This window comes from Anoplopoma fimbria, chromosome 4, assembly GCF_027596085.1.
Source record: "Anoplopoma fimbria isolate UVic2021 breed Golden Eagle Sablefish chromosome 4, Afim_UVic_2022, whole genome shotgun sequence".
NCBI lineage: Eukaryota > Metazoa > Chordata > Actinopteri > Perciformes > Anoplopomatidae > Anoplopoma > Anoplopoma fimbria.
The window spans coordinates 10191383-10215761 of NC_072452.1; the positions used below are offsets into that span (position 1 = coordinate 10191383).

At 42.2% G+C, this 24379-nt stretch overlaps 1 protein-coding gene across 1 annotated transcript in view; it reads left to right on the plus strand.

Annotated features, from left to right (window-relative positions):
* Window positions 1-24379, plus strand: part of nlgn3a (neuroligin 3a) — an 89941-nt gene that overhangs the window by 7726 nt on the left and 57836 nt on the right. The window contains exon 2 of the mRNA XM_054597165.1: window positions 10528-10677. Coding sequence (XP_054453140.1) covers window positions 10528-10677 — 150 coding nt within the window. The remainder of the gene's footprint in view (window positions 1-10527; window positions 10678-24379) is intronic.

Sequence of the window (24379 nt, forward strand, 5' to 3'; positions counted from 1 at the left end):
GAGAGGGCACGGTTCCTGCAGATACAGACACCACCACACACTTCAAAAGTGTTAAATTAAAAGGGTTTATTTTTGTATGAGTCTATACATTGCTTTTAGCAAAATGCACCTGTTTCTGTCTTTAATGGCAGTCACTCCCTGCACAAGGAAAATGCTCTTGACTGACCTGTTGCCGGGCTTCAGTAGTAAACGCTGGGTCTAAAAAAGTTGCAATTTTCTTTGCTGCAATGCTATCCGTCAACGCGCTGCGTTGGCCGATTAAATTTAATTCCTTATCTGCTCCCCCCATAAACTTCAACCAATAATGTCCACATGATGGAGTCTTGTTTATTGGCTTGATTGCCATTTACGTAGTAACACAAGCAAACAAAGTCTTTAATATTGCATGTTGTTACTGGATTATACATTTTGATTACATTACCCCACCAGGCAAGCCATCCAACTTACCCTTTCCAATGGCTAATACAGATTTAAAGCACGCTTCTGCACAACCTTCCACAACTTGCTGTTGCAACATCAGTTCAATAACCTGTTTCAGCCAAAGTAGTAGCTGGAAGTTGTCATAGTCACATGATTATGTTTGTCTGTCTAAAGCTCATATAGCTGCCAATACAGACTGCATTATTCATCATGCCCATTTATTAGACTGAACAAGGTCACCGCACAGACTGTGGCGTCAACAAATTCAGGCTCCTCCACTTAAAGAGCTTGAATTTACTCAGTAAATGTCATGACACTCAGCCTGTTACATAATGCAATATATTGCATCTTTCAATTAACAACGGACGAGGCGTTCAAACAGAGAGGTGCATTCATTCAAATGAAAGCTGTTTAACTGGTCCCTGTACCACACAGGCTGGCTTGCCCACATGAATAATGGAAAAAGTGTTTTAAAAACTCAGTGGCTTTTAAAGAATTACTTAATGTAACAATTGACACTGTGATCATTCAATGAGTCTTCGGGCTGCAGCGCATCGTTTGAGTTGCATTGAATTATTTCCCCACACTGCCCTGTTTGTGCATTATCTTCTACGGACCATGAATATCCACAACTAATTTAATGGTACGCAGGCTATTAGCTGTCTTAGAGAAAAGGTTGCTACTTTGGTCTGAGGGTAGAAAGCGAGCAGGGTTTCCCCCAGGAAATTGTTTCCCCATGGAGGCACCTAGATCCTGACGTATCATGTCCCGTGATGGATATAGTTAGAAGATGATGGCTTAACCAACAGCCACATGACGTGAGATGAGGTTATGTTTGTTTCAACTCTTTGGGAAACGCTAGACATCTCATGGAAATCATGAATGCTTCAGTTAATTCCCTGACAGCAAGCCCATTAGATTTTGATATTAATTTGTATTCATAGTGGCCTCGTGATTGCACCAGAGGAAAAGTCCAAGGTCACAAAAACATTAGGATTTACTTCGTCTAGAGTTGCTCAGGAGGAAAATCTGAACTGACAGTGGTGCTAGATGAAAGGTCAGGGTATCACCCAAACTGTAGAATATTCAAAAAATACCATATTTTTTTTCATTCCTGTCAGATGATGATCGATTGTCGAATGAATATACTGATGGGTTTAACCAAGTGACTAGCCATCATTTAGAATCCTTAGGCCTTGTTGCTAGTGGGCATTGGCAATAATTACACAGGGATATCAGACTAAGCAGTTTATAATAGCACTGTGTAAGCAGTAGGTCAAGGTAGGGCTTGTTCACTATATTTGTACATGGTGTGCATGCGCCCTAGGGTTATAGATTTTCATACTAGCATGTAGCACAAGGACAACTGGATATTACCTACTGTTTAGGGCAAAGAGACGAGCTGAAGTGACTGCACACATCACTGAGTATACATAATGCGGTCTTATGATTTATTCAAGTCTCAACCGCCTCTAGGGAAGTTGCAATCCTGCACGTGCTTTTTCTTTTACTTTAAAAACCCTGTTCTTAAGACAGTTTCCTGCACCGTGATTTTTATACTTTTTAACTTGCCAGTCGCCACGTTTTCATTTTCTTTGCCTTTGGATGGTCTTTGGACGGCCAAGTTCGAAATTAATGATGCACATTCCAAAGAGAATAGAAGGTCAGTAAAGTCTTGTTTGAACACATCAAAACCCTGCTCACAAAGCCAAGTTATATGCAATAGCTGTTCATTATTTCAGAAAATCTTTTAAGCTAATTGTGTTGTGCCCCAAACTTATATTATTGGATTCAGAGGGTTTTCCTGATAAATCTTTAAAAATATATATTTCTGAAACTGCCAGTGGTGTATGACTCTGCTCGAATTATGCTAAGGGATGTTTACTTTACCTTCTGTTTTGATTTCTGTATTGTAATAACCGATTTGTGATTTTTAAAATCTGTATACTATTAAAAATATATATTTTTCTTTTTTTTGTATGTGCTGAGAGTGTTAACAAGAAATGCCCTTGACATGTCCACTGCCAAATGTTCTAATGGGAAATGTGTCTTTGAATTAACATTGTATATCACTCACTTGTGGTCTCAAATACTGATTATCACATCTGTGTCTTGCCAAACATGCTATTTTTCCCTGTGCCTCTCTATGTCTCTCCCTGCTTCAATAACAGGGGCCCATGCAAAAAAACAGGGCGAGGATTTATCGGATAACGACGGTGATGAAGATGAAGGTATTTTCCATGGTGAACAAAGATGGTGCATGATTTTTTTATTTTTTTTAAAATATCTTTTAAATATTTTCTGATCATTTATGTTTTTTGTTTGATTTTTACTGCGAAATGCAATCATTAAGCACCCCGGTCACATTGCAATCTGTAGAACAATATTGTCTTTGATCAAATGTTTGACTGTGTGAGTGAATGTGAGGTCTCCTGTGTCGGAGCATCAAAATTCAATCAATGAATAGAATGTTTGGCTTCAGAGTCAGATGGGATCTAGTAGCTGTCTAGGTAACAAAGCCCGGATTGACTCATTTTAATATCTCACATAACGACTGGAGCAACTGTGACCACAAGGGCAGAGGTGGAGGTGAGAGCCCCGTCTTAAGGTGTTGCCGGCAGCTGTCTTTGTGGTGATAATGGCAGAGGGAAAGTGAAGCAGCAGTGTAATATCAGACTGTTCACCAGGTCTGCCAGCAGATTTAGATGAGGAGCGGCAGTTCAGGAGTGCTGCTGGAGAGGATTAGAGGCGAGAGGTGTTGAAAATGGGAAGTTGCTGCTCAGCAATCGCATTGTTCACTTTCCATATTTATCTTGGGATATTCCTGGCTCAGGGTGGATCTCTGCCGAGATTAGAATGAGCGACGATTCTTGTGCTGCAACAGAAACGGCTTAAGTCTCTGAATCTAAATCAAACCCATGATATAGCCCCGCCCTTGTCTTCCTTTGCCACAATAGGGCAGGTGCTGCAGGCATGATGTTGGGTATCAAGGCAAAAGCCATTGGTGTGCACGATTTGATTTTTGCATAGAACGGTATATTTGATGAGCAAGATTGTATGTTTGGAGCGAAGCTGTTTGGGATCTTGGCGTGTGTTGAGGGCATCATGGGCATTCTTCTTGGCAGGAAAACTGACGCGTCACACCAACTTGCCTTATCCTTTCACTTAGGAATGTTGGCTCACTTAATGCCCGCTTTGCTGTGGGTCCTGTTTTCGGGTTTTAGAGCTACTGGAGGCCGGCTGGCCAGGCTCCTTTCCAGATGTTTAAGGGCTTGAAGTGAAGCGCCGTCCTCTTTGCCGGTGGGCTCTTCTTTCAGAAAGAAGCCTCTCGCTGGCCTTGATCACAGAACAGGAAGCGTTGCCATGGCACCACTTTGACACACAGGTGTTTCTTCATTCAAGCCCAGGGCCAGCCGCTGCAGCTGATGCCAAATTGCCTTCGGTTTTCGTCTTGACTGTGTGAACACTTGCACGCGCATGTGTATGTTTGTCTTCCCTCAAGCGAGCCCGCATGCGTCACTGTATGTCGCCCTAAGTCCGTTCAAAATTGCTGACAAGCGCGGAGCCCTTTGTCTGGCAAGTCTTTGCATGCGCTCACAGTGGCTTGGTCTCCAAGCTGTTGTGCAAGACTAGCCTCACTGAAAATGTGACAAGTCTATTCTTTACTGAGCGCAACTAATGCTATTTACAGAGCATCACCGCGGAAGCACAATACAGTCCCAGCAGAATCTCTGCCACAGCGCTGTAACTAATGCATGTGTGACAGAATTGGCCATCAATCCCTAAACATGATCCAGAAGATTTTCATTGTTCTGCTTTATGTGTCTGTTTTGAAGTGACACGGCCCATCACATGAGTTCAGTGTTCAGTGACGCCCTCCTAAACCTCCCCGAAGACGACCTGTTACCTCTGTGTGGAAGAAAAAAGACTTCCCTCCTCACAAAGTCCTTGTAAGCTGTCTTACACACTACTGCTCTCACTAGTGGCTGTACTTTTATTGCGGGTAATAGCAATCTCCTTGTCTACAGTCAATGTACCGCACGCACAACCAATAATAATCAAACATTTGTATTCAAGTTAAGGGCCAAGTCGAATCAGAGCTCAGGCAGAACTCTCTCTCTCTCTCTCTCTCTCTCTCTCTCTCTCTCTCTCTCTCTCTCTCTCACTCTTTAGCTGATGCACCTCATATCCACATATTCTCATTCTGTCCAGAGAGCTGCTGTCTTGTGTTGTTTCTCTGTCTAACCCCCTCCATCTCTCAGTCTGTTCATCCCAACATTACCGTGCTGTCTCACTTGGCAGTCTGTCTATCCTTGGCTAATTCCCTCCCTCCCTGCACCATATTTGAGCCGCCCTCCTGCCTGTTATAACCCTTCAGACACCCTCTCAAATTCAAATAAGTTTTATTGGAACAATAAAGGATTCCACGCCAAAGAAATGTAACTAACATATGTAATGGAATAGTAATATATACATTTACAATAAAAGACAGTGGAAGAGCCACTAAAAACATTAATTGTAGCTGGGAATATAATGACCTTTTTTTATACTGTATATCTCACTCTGTCCACTGGCTGTCCCAGAGGCTCTCCCTCTTCGCCATGCTGTCTATCTGTCTCTTCATGTGTCATTCTATCCGTCCCTTTGTGTGTCTGCCTGTCTGTCTGAGCAACAGTCAACCCACCCGACACCCCCAAAAGTGCATTAAAATTCTAGGAAACACTCCATCCAGCAGCATGAACGTGTGGGCCAAGCTGCTGTGATTTACATCGGCCCACAATCAAGACTCAATTTTACCGAGGCTGTTATTGCACTGTAAAGAAAAGAAAAACAGCGCGCAAGCTTTCAATCTCCTACCTGCTGTAGTTAGATAAAGGTGGGCAAGTAAATAGAGTGAGTCAGGCTGTGTAGGGAGACTAAATCTCCCAGGTGGAACGTGGCAGCGGGGCCGAGGTACTGTGCCCAGTGTGAGGCAGTGTGAGGCAGAGAGAGGCAGAGAGAGGCAGAGAGAGGCAGAGAGAGGCGGCCGGCCCTACTCCAGCTCTACGGCGCCTCGCACCACTGCTGCCCACTGATGAAAAATAGATGTGTGTGTATGTCTGTCTGTCATTTGGCACTTTGAGACTCCGGCTCTAATCAGGAGGAATGCCTCCACCCAGCGTGAGTGGGCACACACTCCGACATGTACACCCGCATCCATTAAACCAGTGGAGCATGCACACATGCGCGCACTTCTACACATAAACAATGCTTGCTTCCAAGCTTTAGAAGCAAGCACCGAACTGACAACACACACACACACACACTCACACCCCCACCCCCCCGAGAACTTCTCCGTCGCTACTGTGCCAAGGAGCAGAGCTGAGCCCCACCTGCCTGGGTATTACCATTAATTCCATTGCACAGGCCTGACTGGATCCCCATCCAGCAAAGCCCTCAGCTCAGCTCAGGCAGGCTGGAGAATGGCGAATCGACAGTGGGGGCAATTCACACACCATTCTCTCCGTTCTGCCACTATGCTATTCTCTGTGATGTGGCAGGGTTGAGGAATCATGCCCCTTTGAAGCCCATTTATGCAGAAATATTTGGAACGCTGCTGCTCAGCTTCTTTCCAAGATAAGCATTGCTGCTAATGGCTGATCCACAAGGGCGTCATTTGAGCCATTTCAATGGACGGGGAGACCCAGACTGTTGCTGTCATCAATTTTCTTTTTCCTCCCACTTGTCCTTTACTCTTCAGTGGCACAAAATAATTGGCAAGGCAAAAACATGTAAAAACATGCAGCTTTTGAAACATCCAGAGAAGTGAACACGAGTGGAGATAGGCTTTGAGTTAGTTCACTGAGGCACTTTTCGTATAAAGCCACCGCACATCTGCGGAGGTTCGTGTTGTGTGCACTTCTGTAATGCGTTTATTGGTGTGCTGTCCTCAACTCTTCAGGGGGATTTTACAGTATAACGTCAGCTTTTATGGCTTGCACCAAGGACAGCAGGCTTCCCTGAAAGACTAAAGGGTTAGTCTTCGTTCACTCAAGGAGTAAACAGCTGTCTGTGAGTCTTAGAGATGACAACACCTCTACAGCCTCCTCCTCTCATCTGGATCCTGTCCAGCTGTAGGGGGCTTTGGCTAATAGCCTGGAAGGCTTCTCACCGTGTCTTTTCCTTTTATTTTACTCAGCCGACGTCTTTCCCCGCCTCTCTTTTCTCTCTATTCTCAAACACACTGCTCTCTGTCTGCCCTGTTGCCAACATCGTATTTAACACGCAAACACACCAGCGAGGGAGAAGGAAGTCACCTTCACTCAAAGGTCATTCCTCCCATTACTTTTTACTGTAGCGATGTCAAGATTCATAGCAGACGTGCACACTCTCACGCACGTCTCCTTCTCATATGCCCAATGTCATGTTGAGATTTTCTTTATTTACACGTGTCATACCTCAGTTGCTCTCAGAAATGTCAAGTGTCGTGGAGTCTGACACACTCCAACTATAAGGAGCTCTTTTCATGCCCATCCCATCACTCCTGAGGATGTGTGTGCTCTGATAGTCCACTGGTCTTAAAATAGCAACAGCAATGCAACAGCATATTTCTTCTTTCCGTGGTCTTCTTCCACTGTCTTCTGCAGGTTGCAAAATCGAAAACATGTTACTGTGTGTTTCTTCACTGCAGCCTCCGAGGCCTGGTCACACAGTGCTAGCTCATTTCATTCAGCATAAAAGGGAATATTAAGCAGACATTCGGTGACATTCAGAATACTGTCAGTGGCTTGTACAACGGCACAAGCTGCTGTATAATTCGGTGTAATTACACCGCCTGTTTTGCAAGGAGCTCCCCAGTTAAACGAAATGCACTTCTTAAATGTGAACATGGCCAGTAATGGACTTGTCATGAGTGAAGCGTGAAGCCGGGCCTGACAAGAGCACTACAGTAGGGTGCATGTCATGTCCTGCCACATCAGGACATTGTCACCCCCCCCGTCCAACCCACCCCCACCTCAGACCTCGCTGATAGCCGCTGACAGCCACCATGTTTCACCAAGTGTTGACACAGTGAATGCCACCGACACTTATCACCACACTCGCCTTTGTCCTGTCCCGATCCGGAATGTGTCAAGGCCCCTTCTGGGGTGGTGGGGGGGCATTTAATGTCAGATATATGACCGACTGTTTTTAATGGACGGAGAGGCAAAGGACAAAAAAAGGTGAAGGTACAGTAGAGGATACAAAGTGAGATAGAGGAGGAAGGAGAGAGTGTTCCCAGCTCTCCTGGCGGGTTTCACTTGCAGCAGCAACACTTAGAGGCTCGGCTCCGTCCTGAGTTATGCCTCCCACTGACACTCCAATCAGTCCAGAGCCACTGGTGATGCACCTATGAGAGGTTATGCTCCTCAGGTCCTGTTAAAATTCATGCCCTGTGATGTATTTGTAGGTGCGACTGCCCCCAACCCTTCTAGTTGGTGCAGTGAACTGAGTGACTTTTTATTTATTTCCTCTGCTGTGATACAATTATTTGCTGCTCGTATCATATGTGCTGGGAGTGTACACCACTCTCATAAATGCTGCGTGATCTGATTGAGCCAAACATGTGAGAGAGAATGATGTGTTATTATGAATATTGTTTTCTGTTCAGCTCACCCTTCATTGCACATCAGCTTTCATCTGCATTTCTATCACGCACCGATTTCTTTGTTCATCACCAAAACATTAGTTTATTTTCTATTCATTTATCCTTTTTTCAAAAATGATATTCAATTTGTGCATGTGAGTTTTACTGCAAAATATACCAATGTGTGCATTAATGAACCTATTGCTGTTTCTTTCCTCGCACAGCGCTCTGTGCTACATTTTGATGCTGTGAATACGTGTGTTGATGTAATGATGTGTTTGCCTCGGAGAAGTGCATCAGGAGGCGGCTTTTCTTGGTAGCCACTTAGTCACCTGTTACACCAGATTAGGCTGTGCACAGCGACCGATAAAGCTCCGATCTGATTGGTTAAAGAGAGCTACTCACCTCATTACCTCCACATCATGCTGTGCTGCTGCCCACATGTGGGTGTATCTAGAAAGGATTATTATTTCAAGCCAAAGTCCAATTGGGATCTGTTGCATGTATATTTTCCTCTGACACAAATCGGAGTCAGTGAGAACTCTATTTCACATCTGTGTGACACCGCCCACATCAGATCAGGACAATAAATAGATTAGAACAAGTGGAGCTTCCATGTTTTGTATCGCTCTCCGCAAGGGATTTAACTGTTGTCATGGAGACCTGATGTGAATCAACAAAAGAGGTGACTGATAACATTGACATGACTAATCTCTTTTTCTTATTTCTGCCCCCTGCTCCTTCTTCCTCTATGCCATTCCCCTTGTATCTGTGGCCTATTTGTTTGAGTAGCTTGTGTAGGATATGCTGTTTTTTCTCCCTTTCTTCCCCCTTTCTTCCACTCTCTGACTGAACCTTTCATGCTTTCTCACCCCATGCATCCCCTCCTCCTCTTGTAGAAGATAAGTGTGTGCACAGAGAAGTGTCAGCCGTAAATCACATTTCACTGTGTAGCCCTCTCAGATACCAGCAAGATAAAGAAAGCCATAAATAAGGCCGCATCATATACAAGTTATGGCTTTGCTTTTAAAACGTAACGGGGCCATGAATAACCAAGGGAATAACAGAAAAAAAAAAACTGTGAATCAAGTCTGAGCTCTGCTAGAGAGGTAACAGAAAAACCGTGTCTCTACTAAATGCATTTAAGTAGTTGTCCTCGGTGTTAGGCATGCTAATGTGATGGGGTGCATAACGACGAGCGGTGCCTGCAGATGGATGCAGATTGGGCTGTGCAGGATGTGGTCTGCGATTAGCTGTTCTTGAGGATTTTGAATTTTGGCTCTGTCACCATAGCAACCTGAATACAATACCACCATTTTAAATCTGAGCCTATTGCTCTCTCTCTTTTTTTTTATTTTCTCTCCTATTTTATATCTTTATTCTTTTCTGCCCTTTTTTTAAATTCTTTTTTTCTTTCTGCCTTTCTTTCTATCTTCCTTCCTTCCGGTCTCTCTTTGTGTCTCTCTCTCTCTCTCTCTCTTTTTCTCTCTTTCTCTCTCTCTGTCTTCCTCACTCTTTGCCCTCCCACCCCGTCTCATTCTCACCACTCTCAGGGCTTAGGGGGAGAGAGAAAAAAAAGAGAGGCAGGGAGTTGGACAGAGATGGAGGGAAGGCGGGAGAGAAACAGGGAGAGACAGGGCAGAGTCTGTGAGTGAAAGCGATACAAAGTGAGGGAGGGGAAGGCGAGAAGCTACACAGAACACGGGGGGGAGCAGGAGTGAAAATGAGAGAGAGTTTCTTGTCTTGTCTCCCAGCTCCAGCTAGCCAGCCAGTAATTCAGTCTATTCCTCAAACAGAGGCTTTTTTCTTCCCTCTACCTCTGGATGTGCTTTATCTGGCTGGAGTGTCGCTCCAGCTGGGTATCAAGCCCTGGTTCGGGAATAGAATAAACAACATTTTGCTAAAATTGAAGCAAAAATGTAACTGCCCACAATGCCGAGCAAGACGGTGCAAATAAATTGTTGCACAGAGATAGGTCTGTGTAAAAAGGAGGCGCGTGGTAGCATTGTGTAATTAGCCGGTGCATTTTCCCCTATCACTGTCGAGCCAGATTAGCCTTCTCCCCGGTTAGGATATGTGTCAGGGTGTCTCTCTCTTTATTCTCCCTAATGGCTTCCTATGGGTCTATATTGGAAGACAACACAAAGCCAATACAGCCCTAATAGTTTGGTTTGTGATAAATATTTTTATCTTGTAAATGGCAAGCCACATTTTCAGCTGAGATGGCCAATTACTATAATAGAGTTAGAGTCAACATAACGAGCGCACAGAAATTTGTATCTCAAAGAGCAGATATGAAAGACTATTGCCTCCATTTCCATTAGTAGGTAGTAGCAGACTGTGACCTTACAGCTGGTATCTGAGAGGTGACCGTCAGCTTGTCTGTTTGTGGCCACCATCCGCTGTATCCGCTGTATCTGCTGTATCTGAATCTGAGCTGACCCTTGATCGGAGTGGGCTGGACCACAATGTGAATGTGTTAATGATGGCCGCTCTTGCAGACATACGAGACACCGGGGCCAAGCCTGTGATGGTGTACATCCACGGAGGATCCTACATGGAGGGGACGGGCAACATGATCGATGGGAGCGTCCTGGCCAGCTACGGAAATGTCATCGTTATCACTCTCAACTACCGCGTCGGTGTCCTCGGTAAGCATCTTTTCATGTCTTTTTTTTTTTTTTTTTTTTTTTTTTTTTTTTACTTGACTTCCTCCTTCAAGGACATTTTTCTGGGCCATCTTTATAGGGCAGCTAGGTGTAATGAGCACTGCTGATTGCCACATACACTCCAAATAAGGCCGGGGGAAAAAACATAGCAATGTAAATACACGGAGCTGGTTTCTATGATTCTTGTTGATGTGGTGCTTGTGTATCAAAATCACAGTAATTGACTTTGCTGAATGTGGGTTTGTTGTTGTGACTGGGGTTTAGAATAAATTAAGAAATTATTGTAATGAGGTTGAAAAAAAATGATGAGATGGGCGTGATGCTGGAGAGATAGAAGAGAGGAGAAGGGTCTGTTAGAGTGAACGAGGGGTTCTCTCTCTGAGTTGCAGTTGGTTGCAGATTGACTCACACAGCTGAATCCTCTTTCAGACACTTGTGTGTGTGTGTGTGTGTGTCTCTGTGTGTGTGTATGTGTGTGAGAAAAGAGTGGAGATGCAGAGAATGAGAGAGAGAGCGAAAGAGAAGGAGAGAGAGCTCCATGGAAACAGCTGCAGCAACACAAAATGGAGTTTGTTAGCACACTACCCAAGCTTTGTACCTTTTCTAGCCATCTCTTGATTTGGAGTGGTTGTGTTCTGAGTACAAACACTTTGAATATAAGATCCAATTTCCCTGAGTTGTTGTTTGCATTTGTGGAGAATATTGCCTCAGATTTGCTGTTAACATAAAGGATACGGCAAAGTCAATATGTTCCCTTTGGTCAACAAATCAAAAGAAAACCCAAAAACCAACATTTGATAAATATCTCTCTCAGTGCTGTCAGACTTCACTATACTGTCTGTGGCTCACAGCTCCAAGCCTATTGATTGTAACTGAAGAGTTACAATATTTCATTCTGTTTTTAGCTCCAATATCAAGTAATTTGACAACCGTTATTCAAGGAGAGGTAAATATTGCGTTTGTAGGGGACAGTTTTCATACACAGATTCAATATATTATTTGCTAACAGCAGTTAATGTGAAAATGTAGTGTAACACCAGCAAATAAATTATGTTGCATGGCTGCTGGATTCTCGCAATGTCACAAGATCACTAGAGAATTGCGGAATAACTTATCAGAAAAAAATTCTATCATGTCAAACTTCAAGTAGACCGGACCAGTCAGTGTCCTGTGAGGAGGTACTGACAGCTACAGGTGTGGCTTAGGTGTGTGCGATTGTGGGAGGCATTGTTTGTTCTAAACAACAATGGCAGCTCCAGAATAGGTTAGCGTAGATACTGTAATAGCATAATTTAAATCAAAACTGGAGAGTTTTTCTTCATTGACAGAAGAGCAAAGAAAGGCACTGAAAGCTTGTTTTTGCTCTTCTCACGACATGCTTCGGTAAGAGTTTGATTGACAGATGGTTCATCCAATCACCTGCCATGTCATTTTTTTAACATACCTGCCCTTTTCCAAACTGTTTCAAATGACGGCTTCTCAGATGGTTCTGTGTGACAAACTCTCTGGCGCTTCAGGTTAGAAGAGAAGAGCAGAGTAGTAGAGATATGACTCCATACTGTCTACAAAGCACTATCTATTTAAAGTTTGCTAGCACTAATTAGCATGAACCTCTGTACGCTACCCTGAGTGCAGTGAATCGTGTTGTTTATTACTTAATTATTATTACTTAAAACAATAGGTCATTTTTTATTTGTAAGACAATGAATGTGCTATTTCCTCGTTATTCAAAAGTAACAATGTATTGCTTTTGTGTTCACTGTTGTGCCAATGAGTATTTACAGCAGCAGGACTGTTGTATGCAGCATTGACTCAAACACACAACAGTGTACATGGTCTGTTAGTCTCTGCTAACCTGGGGGTCAGGGCCCCAGAAGAGGTTGTTCAATCAATCTGAAGAGTCACAGGATGATTAACAAGATAGGAAAGAAGAAGAGAAGTGTCTGCTACATAAGAAATAGTGTTACATTTTACTGGTCTCTTTTTCAGACCTCTAAGAATTTACAATCCGTGTCAAGATGCCATAACTACGCTTTTTTTTTAAACAGTCAAAAAGCAAAAAGGATTGGGGCCACTGAGCTATATCAGACTTTGGCTGCACATGTTCGTTGGTAAAATCAGTTCATTGTTAACATTGGTCTTTTCATGGCATTGGTTTTTAACGAAATAATATTGAATATGACCTGAATATATCCTTAAAGGAGCAGAGCCTTGCTTCCCCACATATTGCGAGCAAGAGGGTGACTGAGGAATGGTGCCTCCTTACCCCTCAGGACACTGAGATGACTGGTGTGGTTGACTCACACAGGCACAACTTCATTCATCCTGAGACTCTCTTTGATGGAGATGAAAGCGCTGTGGCCTATCGATTTTGTCATCAGGATTGCTCGCCTTGAATGCGCAGTGTTTTCCTCATTTCCTGTCATTTTTGTGCAGTATCACTTTAAGCGTTGTAATCAGCCTTCAGGGTGGTTAAGGTGGTCAGAGTACTGGCTGAGCACGTGCCACTACTGCTGCTGGCTTTAAAGCCGAGCACGTAAGCCTAATACAGATTCATGATCATCTTTCTTTCATGGCACTTCAATTATGAGTCAGATGTTTCTTCTCTCGCTGCCACATTTCCCTAAATGTCATTCTACATGCATGCACACACACCCTCGAACACCACATACGCTACTGTGTGAGACACAAGCAAAGACAGTCTGCACACACACGTGCTGATGCGTTTTTGCACAGACATACACATGTATGTACAGTTCACAAAGCGGCTCTCTTGGTAAAGCTCCCCAGCAACCATTCAGAGGAATGAGCAGAGAGGAAGCGATGCATGTAGCTGAACGATAATGTCCATCGCTGAAGCCTGGTCTGATAATCTCCCCATGGTGCGGCTTTAAACTGTTATTATAGACACACTCGTATTAACCAAATAAAACCAAGGCCAGAGAGAAATCAGACCATGATGGGCCAATTAACACTAAGCGGTCTGAAGACTTTCAGTCATAAAGTATGAATTGCAATACTCAGAAGATGAGAAATTATAATTACATGTCTTGATTTTATTTGTGTTTGCAGTTTCTTATTGAATACGGGTGCCGCTATACCAGTTTCAGCATTAATCTAGTCTAGACAGCATTAAGTGGAGTAGATTAGCGGTTTATGTTGGACACTGTGCATTAGCCACTGCACACAGCGTGTAACATCGGGTCATCTGACAGCTAGATGAGAGCAAATACTCCAGTATGTACTTCTTCTGTGGCTTCAGCTCAAGTGCCGTGCAGCAGGACTCCCTTCATTTGAGTAACGGGAGAAAAGAAAATCAGTCATTTAAATTTGACACTGGGTGACGCAGTTCCATGAAGAAATTAAGAATAAATAAATAAATATTAATGGAAAAAAATGAAAGCTCTTTTAATTAGGCTGCTTAAAGGGATGAGGGAATAATGAAGGCTGAGAGAATTAGACAAGATAATGAGTTTAAAGTGAAAGCAGACAAGGCAACAAACTACGCTTTCTGACACTAATATAGCTCTCCCACCGTCCCTGGGCAATCTGAATACGGCATAAATAATGCAGTAAATACCTTAGTTTGAAATACACACAACTATCTGAATAGTTACTCATTGCACAGAAACAATAGGCCCAGAACTATTATGCAACAACAACCCTCACTAACAAATCTCTGAAAGCATTTTTTAATGCGAAGAACAAAAACATTTTCTCCAGCAAACTTCAACAAATTGGACGGCTCGAAACATTGGTAAATGTCAGTGATGAATGTTTTATATATCTATTGCATTAATTTCACTTACGATCTATCCATTTTTGTAGCAACACTATTTCCAGCTTCACAGGGCTTTCTCAACATTTCACTCAAGTGGAGCAAAGTTATTGAAAGATTGTGCTCAGTGCGTTATGAAATATAGATTTAGCATTTGTTTGGTGTTTTCCAAAAGACAGGCCGCAGTGGATGTAGCCTGGTTTTATAAATTTTGCATGGTGGCTTCACATCGTACAGTTAAACTCAAACACTTGCAGAGAGAAAAATAAAGGTTGGAGGATAGGGAGGAGAAATACTGTAGGGAGAAGAGGTAACATGGTGGAGACAAATTCTATTCGGAGACCCTCGGCCACTCACAGTTCCAATTAAAGAGGAGTCCACCAAGTTTCCCGCGCCGTTCTATCATCCCCTGCAGCTTTTAGCCCTGCGCTGCTGTAATGGTAATTATTGCTTCAAAGGGTGGACCACAATTCTCCTGAGGCCCCATTTGGAAACTTTCATATCTGAACCTTTAACTATTTAGATGAATGAGAATTCATTTCAAATTTGATCATTTAATTTCTTATTGACGTTTGATTAGCAGCAGATGAGATGTGGAGAGGTTTTACACTGCCCTGTTAGGACTGGTCACACTCTGCTCAGGACAGTTGACCTGAGGATCATAGTTTGTTTACCAAAGAGAAACAGTGTTTCCATTTCTGCTCATTGATCCGTATGTGCGCGTGAGAAAAAGAAAGAGACATTGTGTGTCCGTCTCAAAGTGTGTGACTTCACCCGCCCGTGTGTGTGTGTGTGTGTGTGTGGCGTGTGCATGTGCGTGTGCCTAGTTGCCGCGCCTCTCTAATGATGTGTAATGAGTCCCAGTCAGAGGGGAGTATCTTGTATCACTGCTCTTTACAAATATAATTACTCACTGGCTCTCCAGAGCATGTCAATTTCCCAGTCCATTGGGGGGGAGGGAGGGGGGGACTTAATTACTAGTTTCCAAATGCATTAAAAATTAACAAAGGCTGCCTCTCTTGCCAAAACTCAAGGTGAGATTCCTCCCTCTAAAAAGGGAGAATGGTCAAGTACAGTCTGCACTTGTGGAGCGTTTTCACCCTCGACTGGGTTTATTTGTGACCTTTGATGTTTATCTCCCATATCTCTTTGATCGCAGCCATTTTATGCTGGGACCGCCACACAGCTATGGACTGCCACCTCAGTCCACCCGAGTTATTTAGGACCTCAAAAGAATAGTTTTAGATCCAATCAAAATATCCCCATCCTACTATAAGAGTGTTGGTGGAAGCGGCGATGAAGCAGCAGCGCAGGTGTTTGATTTTGTTCAGTTGCCAGAGTTATTCTGTGTGTGGTAAGTGACTCTGACTTTCTCTCCGGTCCCTCTCCCAAACTAAAGATGGTGACTGTTGGTAATTCAGCCAGGGATTTGGGGAGCAGAGGATATGTGCGGCTGTGTGTGAGCAATATTGCAGAGCAAAGGACAGTCTATCTCACAAGTTTGTATAGTTGTTTTTCACTTACTGAAGAATTGCTGCCGAGGTCCACTGAGAGCTGAAGAGCGCCGCATGCTCACGGCCTCCTGACCCGGACGCTGTAGTCTGCAGGACGGTGGTTAAGTAGTGATACTAAAGGATGACTTCCTGTCTGAGGTATAAAACCATTGGCCCCATTACACTTGTCTCTTGAACTATCTTCTATCTAGATTAAGCCCAGATGTGATTTAATACACATCTATTTACTCTTAGCCACATATATATCCGTCTCGGTTGGCAAGATCTCATTGCACTCCAAGCTACAGGCAAGTCAGGTTCGGCCCTCGGTTTGCACCTGAAGCTGTTTTAAATCTGCCAAAAATACCAGAAAAGACCAACGTGTGCACTTTAGCAGCTTAAACCAATCCCTCTTGAAAATTGATGACTTTCCATTTAGTCGCCAAAACATGTGAAATGACTGTAAAGTGTGTTCCTCTCTGATGCAAAATGCTCCTGGCCCCATGATTTATTGTTTCATTGTATTTATAAAATGAGTATGGAAATTACTTTTTTTTGTTGTGTTTTACTGCAAGGTAATATGCAGGATATAATCTGTCTGGGTGGATCTAATTTGTCACATCGGATGTCGGGGATCACAAAAATCGCCCTGTGAGTTACTGTGGAATAACGTTCAGCATGACAACCTCCCGTGTGGCGTGGGTGAATCAACTTAAAATAAAGAGCCTCCCTCGGTAAGTGTTCCCAGTCACAGTCATTTTGGTTATCATCTGATATATGAGCTTGGCGCCGAGCAGAGGAATTCTCAAACAGTAGGTGGAAGAAAAAGCGAAGGCGGAGTGAGTTCTCTTTGTCTGCTATTACCAGGAAGAGAGCCGAGATGGATATTTACTTGTTTTTGTTGCCATTTGGATGAATTCATCCAAATTAAGCAGAGAACAAAAACATTTATTCATCCTATTAATGTCAGGGAGTGAGGGATTGAAGTAATGGTTTTCATGCTCCAGTCTGCAGCCGCTTGTTGATGCTGCTCTCCTACAAATCACTGCCAGGAAATTAACTCTTAAGCCGCTCTTGCCAGACACACTGCAACAAACGTCTGGCTCTGCAAGACAGGGCCCAGATGGGGCCTTTTGTTTCCCAGGGCTCGGCTTTTCACTGTCCCCCAAAGAAGATGTTTGCTTTCCAGCTTAAAACTGTTGGGTAAGTTTTAATTAATAAAGGAGGAATACCACTGAGTAGGACTCAGTTCCTTTGCAGTGCTTACACAGCAAGAGCTTAAATCTTCTTCATGTAGGGTAAGTTTTAAATATAGCTCTGGTCAAAAATCTATAAATTGTCTTATCAACTTTTCATTATTTTTTTTTGATTATGTTGTTTCTCAAAATGCGCTTTATTATAATTATTCCTATATTAAATCCTATATAAAGTGAGTTCTCAGTTGCAGTCGTGACTCTGTGCTTTGATTGGCTCAAAGCACAATCTGCACCACATCCAGAGAGCGTGTAATTTCAAATGCTGGAGACCTCCCTGATTGAAAGAGTTTAGTCGGTTGTTGAGGGAGGGGAACCAATCAGGACTAATTGTGTTTTCCCACACTGATGGGAACGTCCAAAATTTGGAACTTACAACTGGGTTTCTCACAGCATTGCCTTAATGCAGTATTTTTCAAAGCCAGAGTGACATGAAATGATATAAATAGACATTTTGAAATTGAACAGGGTAATATCCATACAGTTTTTGTTACTATTTATATTTGGCAATTTTTCAGCATAGCCATTCAATGTATTTACATCCATAGTTACCTCACTATATGTAAGCTTTCTTTGCTAGTGGCATGGTCAGCCATTCAGATTACCTAGCTTAGGGGCATGAGCCTCATTTCCACTCCAACAGTTAGTGCACCTATCAGAGGCTCTGTCAGGTTTCGACTTATATCCAGTTTTTATCAAGTTTTGGGCCATACTTGTATGATACACTTTTAGATCCTGGTTGCATAACCACATCTTTTCACAGGAAAATAGATTAAAATCATCGGATGTGGATATTAAAGTTGTTTTTTTAGGACTAGTCTTCTGCTAGTGCACTAACTGAAGAGCGAGAGCATACGTCCGAGAACGCCACTTTCTACTACTAAGCAAAACATGTTTTTAACTCTATTATTTTATTTAAAAGACCATCTTCTTGGATAGACTATTTCTGTGCTCTAAACTACAATGGCTGTGTGTGGACTGCAAGCTTAAATTCTCACAGTTAAAGTGGCAATCTTGAAAATTTTCATTTAGATAAATGTCTGTTCAGTCACTATTGCCTAAGGAGGTAACACAAAGGTGATTAGCCCTACGGCCCACTGATGAAGGTATTACATTATTCATGTTTTTGTGTCTTGGTGTCTGTGGCGCGCCCAAAAAAAACCACCCAAAACCCCCAAAAAACATTGATCATTGGAGACTCAATAGCCAGGGACATGTGCTTCACAAACGCCATCACACACTGTCTTCCTGCTGCCACAGTCCCCGTCACATTGGATAAACTCTTGGACCTCCTCCACTTACTCCCTCACTCCATCAAAAGAGTAGCACTGCATGTGGGAGCAAACGACACATCCCATTGGGAGTCTGAGTGCACCTAAAATTATTTTAAAGGAAAGTGAACGGTTTTTTTTATTATTATTTTTTAGAACCCATTCCTCCATTTTTCGGTCTTGGAGTTGAGCGTTTTAGCCGTCTGCACATGGCTGCAGTCAGCATGTAGATCTCACAACGTGGTTTTTAACAATCATTTTTACTTCTTCTGGGGCTAACATTCAACATTCTGTCCAATCCTCTCCACAATGCACACCCACTACAGCACACTCCTCTTCCTCTCCTGTCTCATCTCAGGTTGCCATACTTTGCAATCAACAAGGAAATAATTGTGAAGGGACAGCTGTCCTACTGTCTGTCATCCACACAAGCAACAATACTTGCATTTTAATTGGTGATTTTAACATAGATCTTGGTAATTTAACAGATGCCAAAGTGTTTGTAGAACTGTTGGACTGTATGGCTTTTAAACAGAATACTATCACACCGACTCACAAGCTTGGACTAACCCGAGATTTGGTCATATATTATGCTCTTAACATTAGTATCCCTTCAGTTATTGATCCGACTCTTTCTGACTACCACTCTGTGTTTTTAAAAGTTTGGATCATTCTCCTAAACATCACAGAATTTACTATCAAAAATGCTACATTACCCCCGAAGTAGCCACAAATGACATCACAAATTGCAGCCTACAAAACAATGTCTCACCAATGTCCTGTGAAGATTAGATTAATGCTACTTCAGAAAGGTTACTTCTTGGAAAAATAATCAAACAATGGACCTAAAAGGAGACTGAATTACTGAAGGCAGTTGGCGGACCTCAAAATTAGTAATCCATCATAAAATACTCATTGAATTCTTTTTAAGGTAAAACAATGCAGTTCTAACATCACAGCAAACATTTCTTCTAATCTGGTAAACACCAACAATCACAGACTGCTTTTTAGCACAATAGATTCTCTAGTAAACCCTACAATGAGCCGCAGTGTCAAGATTCTTCAAAAAATGATGGGTTTGCTACTGCAGTCGATCTAGCCTCGGAAAGGGCACACTGTACTTTTAACCTATCTTGTATACACACTGAGGTCAGGTTTGAATGTTTTGACCTGACTGATGCTGAAACTGTCAGTATACAGTAGCAGAGCTGAAGCGCTCCATGTGTTCCCTTGACCCAAGTCCAGCCTAAATCTTTAAACGATTATTAATTCTGTATTTGAGACATCCTTGACATTGTAAATTACTCCCTATGGCTTTGGTCTTCCCAACTGATTTTGAAACTGCTAGCCGCTTTTAAAGAAATAGAACTCAGACATTATGACATCAACAATTTTAGACCGATCCAAATCTCCCTTTTTGAAGCAAAATGTTTGATAAACTGGTTTTAAATCAGTTAAGTGCCTTTTTTTAATGCAAACACTAGATTTAAAATGTTTCAATCAGTTTCCAGGTCACAAGTTGTGAATGATGTCAGGACAAATCTTGACTGAAACAAGCAGTTTTGGTGCTGCTTGACCTGGAACAAAGAGAAGTACTAATAATTCGTTCAAGGGCCCAGTGAGAGAAACCGTTTGTCAAAATGAATGCACTAGGTTTCAGCCCAAGTCGAGAAGCAAGAAATCTGGGAGAGATTTTTTACCTTAATTTTAACTTCAAGGCCCACATGCGACATATCATAAAAACAGCATTTTATTGTTTGAAGAACATCTCCAAAGTGAGGCCATTTCTGGTCTACCAAAGACTACAATAAGCCAACTACAATAATTCAAAATTCCTTTGCCTGAGTATTAACTGAGACCAAAAAGGAAAACAAAAACATATTCCGCCTATTTCAATATTTTTATACTGATTCCTTGGTAGTTTTCATATAGATTGTAAAGCATACAGCATCACCAAATGTTTTTTATAAGGCAGAAAAAACATTTGGTGATGCTGTTTTTAGCCCTGATGCTCCAAACCGTTGGAACAGCCTTACAGAGAATCTGAGAGTTGCTAAAAATATTGATATTTCAAACAGAAACTAAAACCCATCTATTCAGTCTGGTTTTAATGTAGTGTTCTATTATTTATTTATTTTTTATTATTATTGGTTATTATTTAAACACCTTTATCTTATACAGTGTTTTATGTTTTTTATGCTATGGTTTTAGCATTTATATATATTTAATTTCTTATTTTATCAACTCAGCTCAATAAAACTTTTTATTTTTACTGTATTGTATTTGGTGTGCAGTAGACTCTTCATCTTCCTTTCAGTTTTTGATGAGTTTTTCTTTCTTTAACATCCTGTTTGTTTGTGTCAATCATTTGTAGAGCAATTTGAATTACATTTGATTTGTTTTAAATGTACAATATAAATACACTTGATTTATTGATTGATACACACGCAGACTTCAAAGGAAAAGATCCTTCAGTCATATAAGAGGTGTATTAAGTTACTGCTCATGCAATACGAACATCCCCTCCTGCGAATAGCTCACATTAAAAGCAAACAACTGGCAAAACTTGCTGTGGCAGGTATGTGAAGCAGGCACAGGAAATGCAAAACGATACATTGTCATTTGATGCATTTTGTGATAGGTGATCAGTTAAAAATGCTGTCCGGCAACAGGAAGCTCTGCATATTGGATATTCTGGGTTTGTTTTTCCCCAAAAATTACCACCAGATCCTTTTGTCTCACAGCCGCGTGAAATACATTTGTTTTAATTTAGTCTCATTAGCTACATCTGCTAAAAAAATCAGACTTACTAAATTAGAAAGTGGAATATGGACACAGAGAGGCAGCAGAATAAATGTAATAATCTATTAGGTAGCTTCTTTTGTTCACCTTTGATCGCTCAGAAACAAGTTCTCGGGCAAATTTTGTGGATATTGACTCAATTCCAAATTTGACATGGACAGCCCAACTCTGCTGCTGACGGACGCAATGCTTAATTACTTTTTCCATTTTCTATTTCTATGAGGCATAACCAGTTGTGATATTTCGAATGGCTGGTATATTAAACACCTTGTTTGAGGTACTGTTTCTAAGTCTAACCACCTGCTCAGAATCATCTAGCAGCGTTGTGTAAAGATGTTCTACACTGAATGAACAACAAATTTCCCCCTCACTGTTGTGACTTGAACTCAGATGGCTGATGCATTTTTAATGAGAATTTGTCCTTCTTTTTCATCTTACAACAAATGGAAACAGGAACAAAGCTCATTATATTTCATAAGCATGACATTTTAGAAAACTGTGACATTAAGAAATCAATTTTCTACGGGACAGTAGTGATTTTCACTATGCAAAACAAGCTTTGCTGTAGCACTGCCCTGAGATGAAAACATCTTTAGATTATCGCTGTACTCTCACCAAAACCGTAAATATGCATAACAAAGACATCAAAGAGCTCACCCGACAATTTGCTTTCATCTGGTCAAGGGGTCTTCTGCGGCGTCTCATGTTGGAACGGAGCACTTCACCAAATATGAAGTGCACAGATGGAACGGCGGTTCACTAAAGGAAAATGTCAATCTTGTATCAGTGTTTGTGGTTGAGATACTTTATTCATGGCTGTTTGACCTTTACTGCTTGTGAAGGAAGATGTGCTTCTTGTAAAGCTTTCATTTGCAACCTTAACATTAGTAAACATTGTTCTTATTCAGTCTAGTGGCACACAAAACTAAGAGTTCCGCAGGTGGAGATTTGAGTGGAAGACAGAACAGAAAGAAGAAAAATATTTACCGAGCATCTCTCTCTCTTGAACTGACATGGCATAGTAGAGCAACAAAAGATGTCATTTCTATTTCCACCGTAATTCAGGGTTCGAGCTGAAATTTCCAGGTTTGACCCTCTGTGCCAAAACTTTTTTCATATTTTCAAGTGGTCCTTAAATTGATTGTATTTGAGTGTGAGACTCAAATAAAGTAACCATTAGGCGATTCGTAGTGGCAGGTGTTGCCAAAGGAGTGATTAAGCTATTTTTTCACCTTTGTTTTTTGTGGTAGAGGCTATTAACTTGCACTAATAGACATTTCAGAGTTTTGTGAATCCCTGGCTGGCCTTCGACTTTGTTTTCAGAGCCAGATGCCCTTTTAATAGCCGGGCCAGTAAATCCCAAAATATATTCACACCAACAGGGGCTTTTGTGTGACCTGCTTTACTTGGTGTTGTTTGGGCTGGTTTATTGCCCAACAATTGCAAAATGACCTTGGTTTGCATTGGAAGGTCACCTCAACCTTTTATGTGTTGTTGCATAACACATCAGCTTTATAACATCACCACCGTTTAATGTGTAGCTGTTATAATTGATGTATCTGCGTACTCCCCTGGGTCATACAAAACTACATAAATACTGGATTAAGATTTCGGAACACATCTGAAAAGTTCTAGACTCTCAATAAAACTGTAAATGGATCAGATTGTAGCAATAAATAATGCAAAACCAAGAGCATTCCCAAACTAAAGTACATTGAGAGGCTTAAAATGCCACAGAAAAAAAAACCCATTGCAGTCTGGGTAATGGGAACTGCAAATTACTGTTTTGTTTCTCCACTGAGATATCGACTCTGGGAACGAAAAATCAATTAAATGAAAACAGTACATATCATTGTACGAGGTCTTTGAACAGATATCACTTCGTCAGAAGATGACACAAGCGAGATATATTGTATACCCAAAGGTGAATATTTGTATTTCTGAGACTTTTATAACTTTAGTCTATTCCCATCTCGTATCAGGCTTCTTGTTTATGGCTTCTGAAAGATCTATCTGTGGTGATTCATTGCTTGAATGCTTTGTTTTGCTTTATTCTCGGCTCTAGGAGGGAGTATGGGGCTTCTAATGGCAGCACTGCTTTTCTTCTTGGTGCATTTGTCCTTGAGGGAGTTTTTACTTCACAACGGGAAAAAAAAACCACACACAGGCGCTTCTTCTTCCTCAGGGCAAAATACGTACAGGTAACAGCCTTATCGAACGGAAGCCAGCCTGTACACCTTCCAGATGAGCCCAGTGCGGCATGTTTGATCATTCAGAGGAGAAAAAAAAAACCTCTTTTTCAGCTTCTTACTCCTTTTCAGCAGCATTGTGACGGGTAGAAGAGGGGGTGGGTGAGGATTAGAGAGCAAGGACGGAGGTTAAGATTTTTCCTTCATCAGGTGTGTCCTTAGACAGGAATGATGTGTGTAAGAAGATATATATTGGCCAGGCAGGTAGTGGGACTTGATTCTCGTCTTGTCGAGGCATTAATCATAGCAGTGGCCAAGCCAAACCGCCAAGGTCAGCAGTCCTCGTATGTGTGGGAGGCAGCTGCCGCCACAAAGCACTGCAGCAGAGGGTCTGACAGAGGCGGGAGGCGGGAGCCCAAAGAGGATGAGGAGCAGGGTGGAAGCAGGAGGAGAAGAACAGGTTGGATTAGTGAAGACCCGAGCGGGGTGGTGGGGGTTTGGTGGGGAGGGGGGCGTGGTTGGTAAAGAGCCCCACTTGAGGTGGTAGTGAAGGGGATTGCTAAGCAAAGGTAGGTGGACATTTTGGGATAATGGATTGAAGTGGGCAGCACAGCCGGGGAGGGGGAGCAAAATAACAGTGTGCGATGCACTCGCACAGTGGGTGGAACTGCACCAATCAGAGGGAGGAAGGTTGGGAGGGACAGCGTGTGAACAAGGTCTGGTCACAATGCTTTTAATCACACCTCTCGAATAGGAGTTTGGTATTATTAGAATAGGACAGAGGTGAGAATTAATGCCCATTTAGGGAGAATCGTGACTGCTCGGAGCTTTGTGAAAGATGCCGAATGATAAAGGTGCTGCTAATGTAGCAGAATACCGAGCCAGATATCCAGTGTAG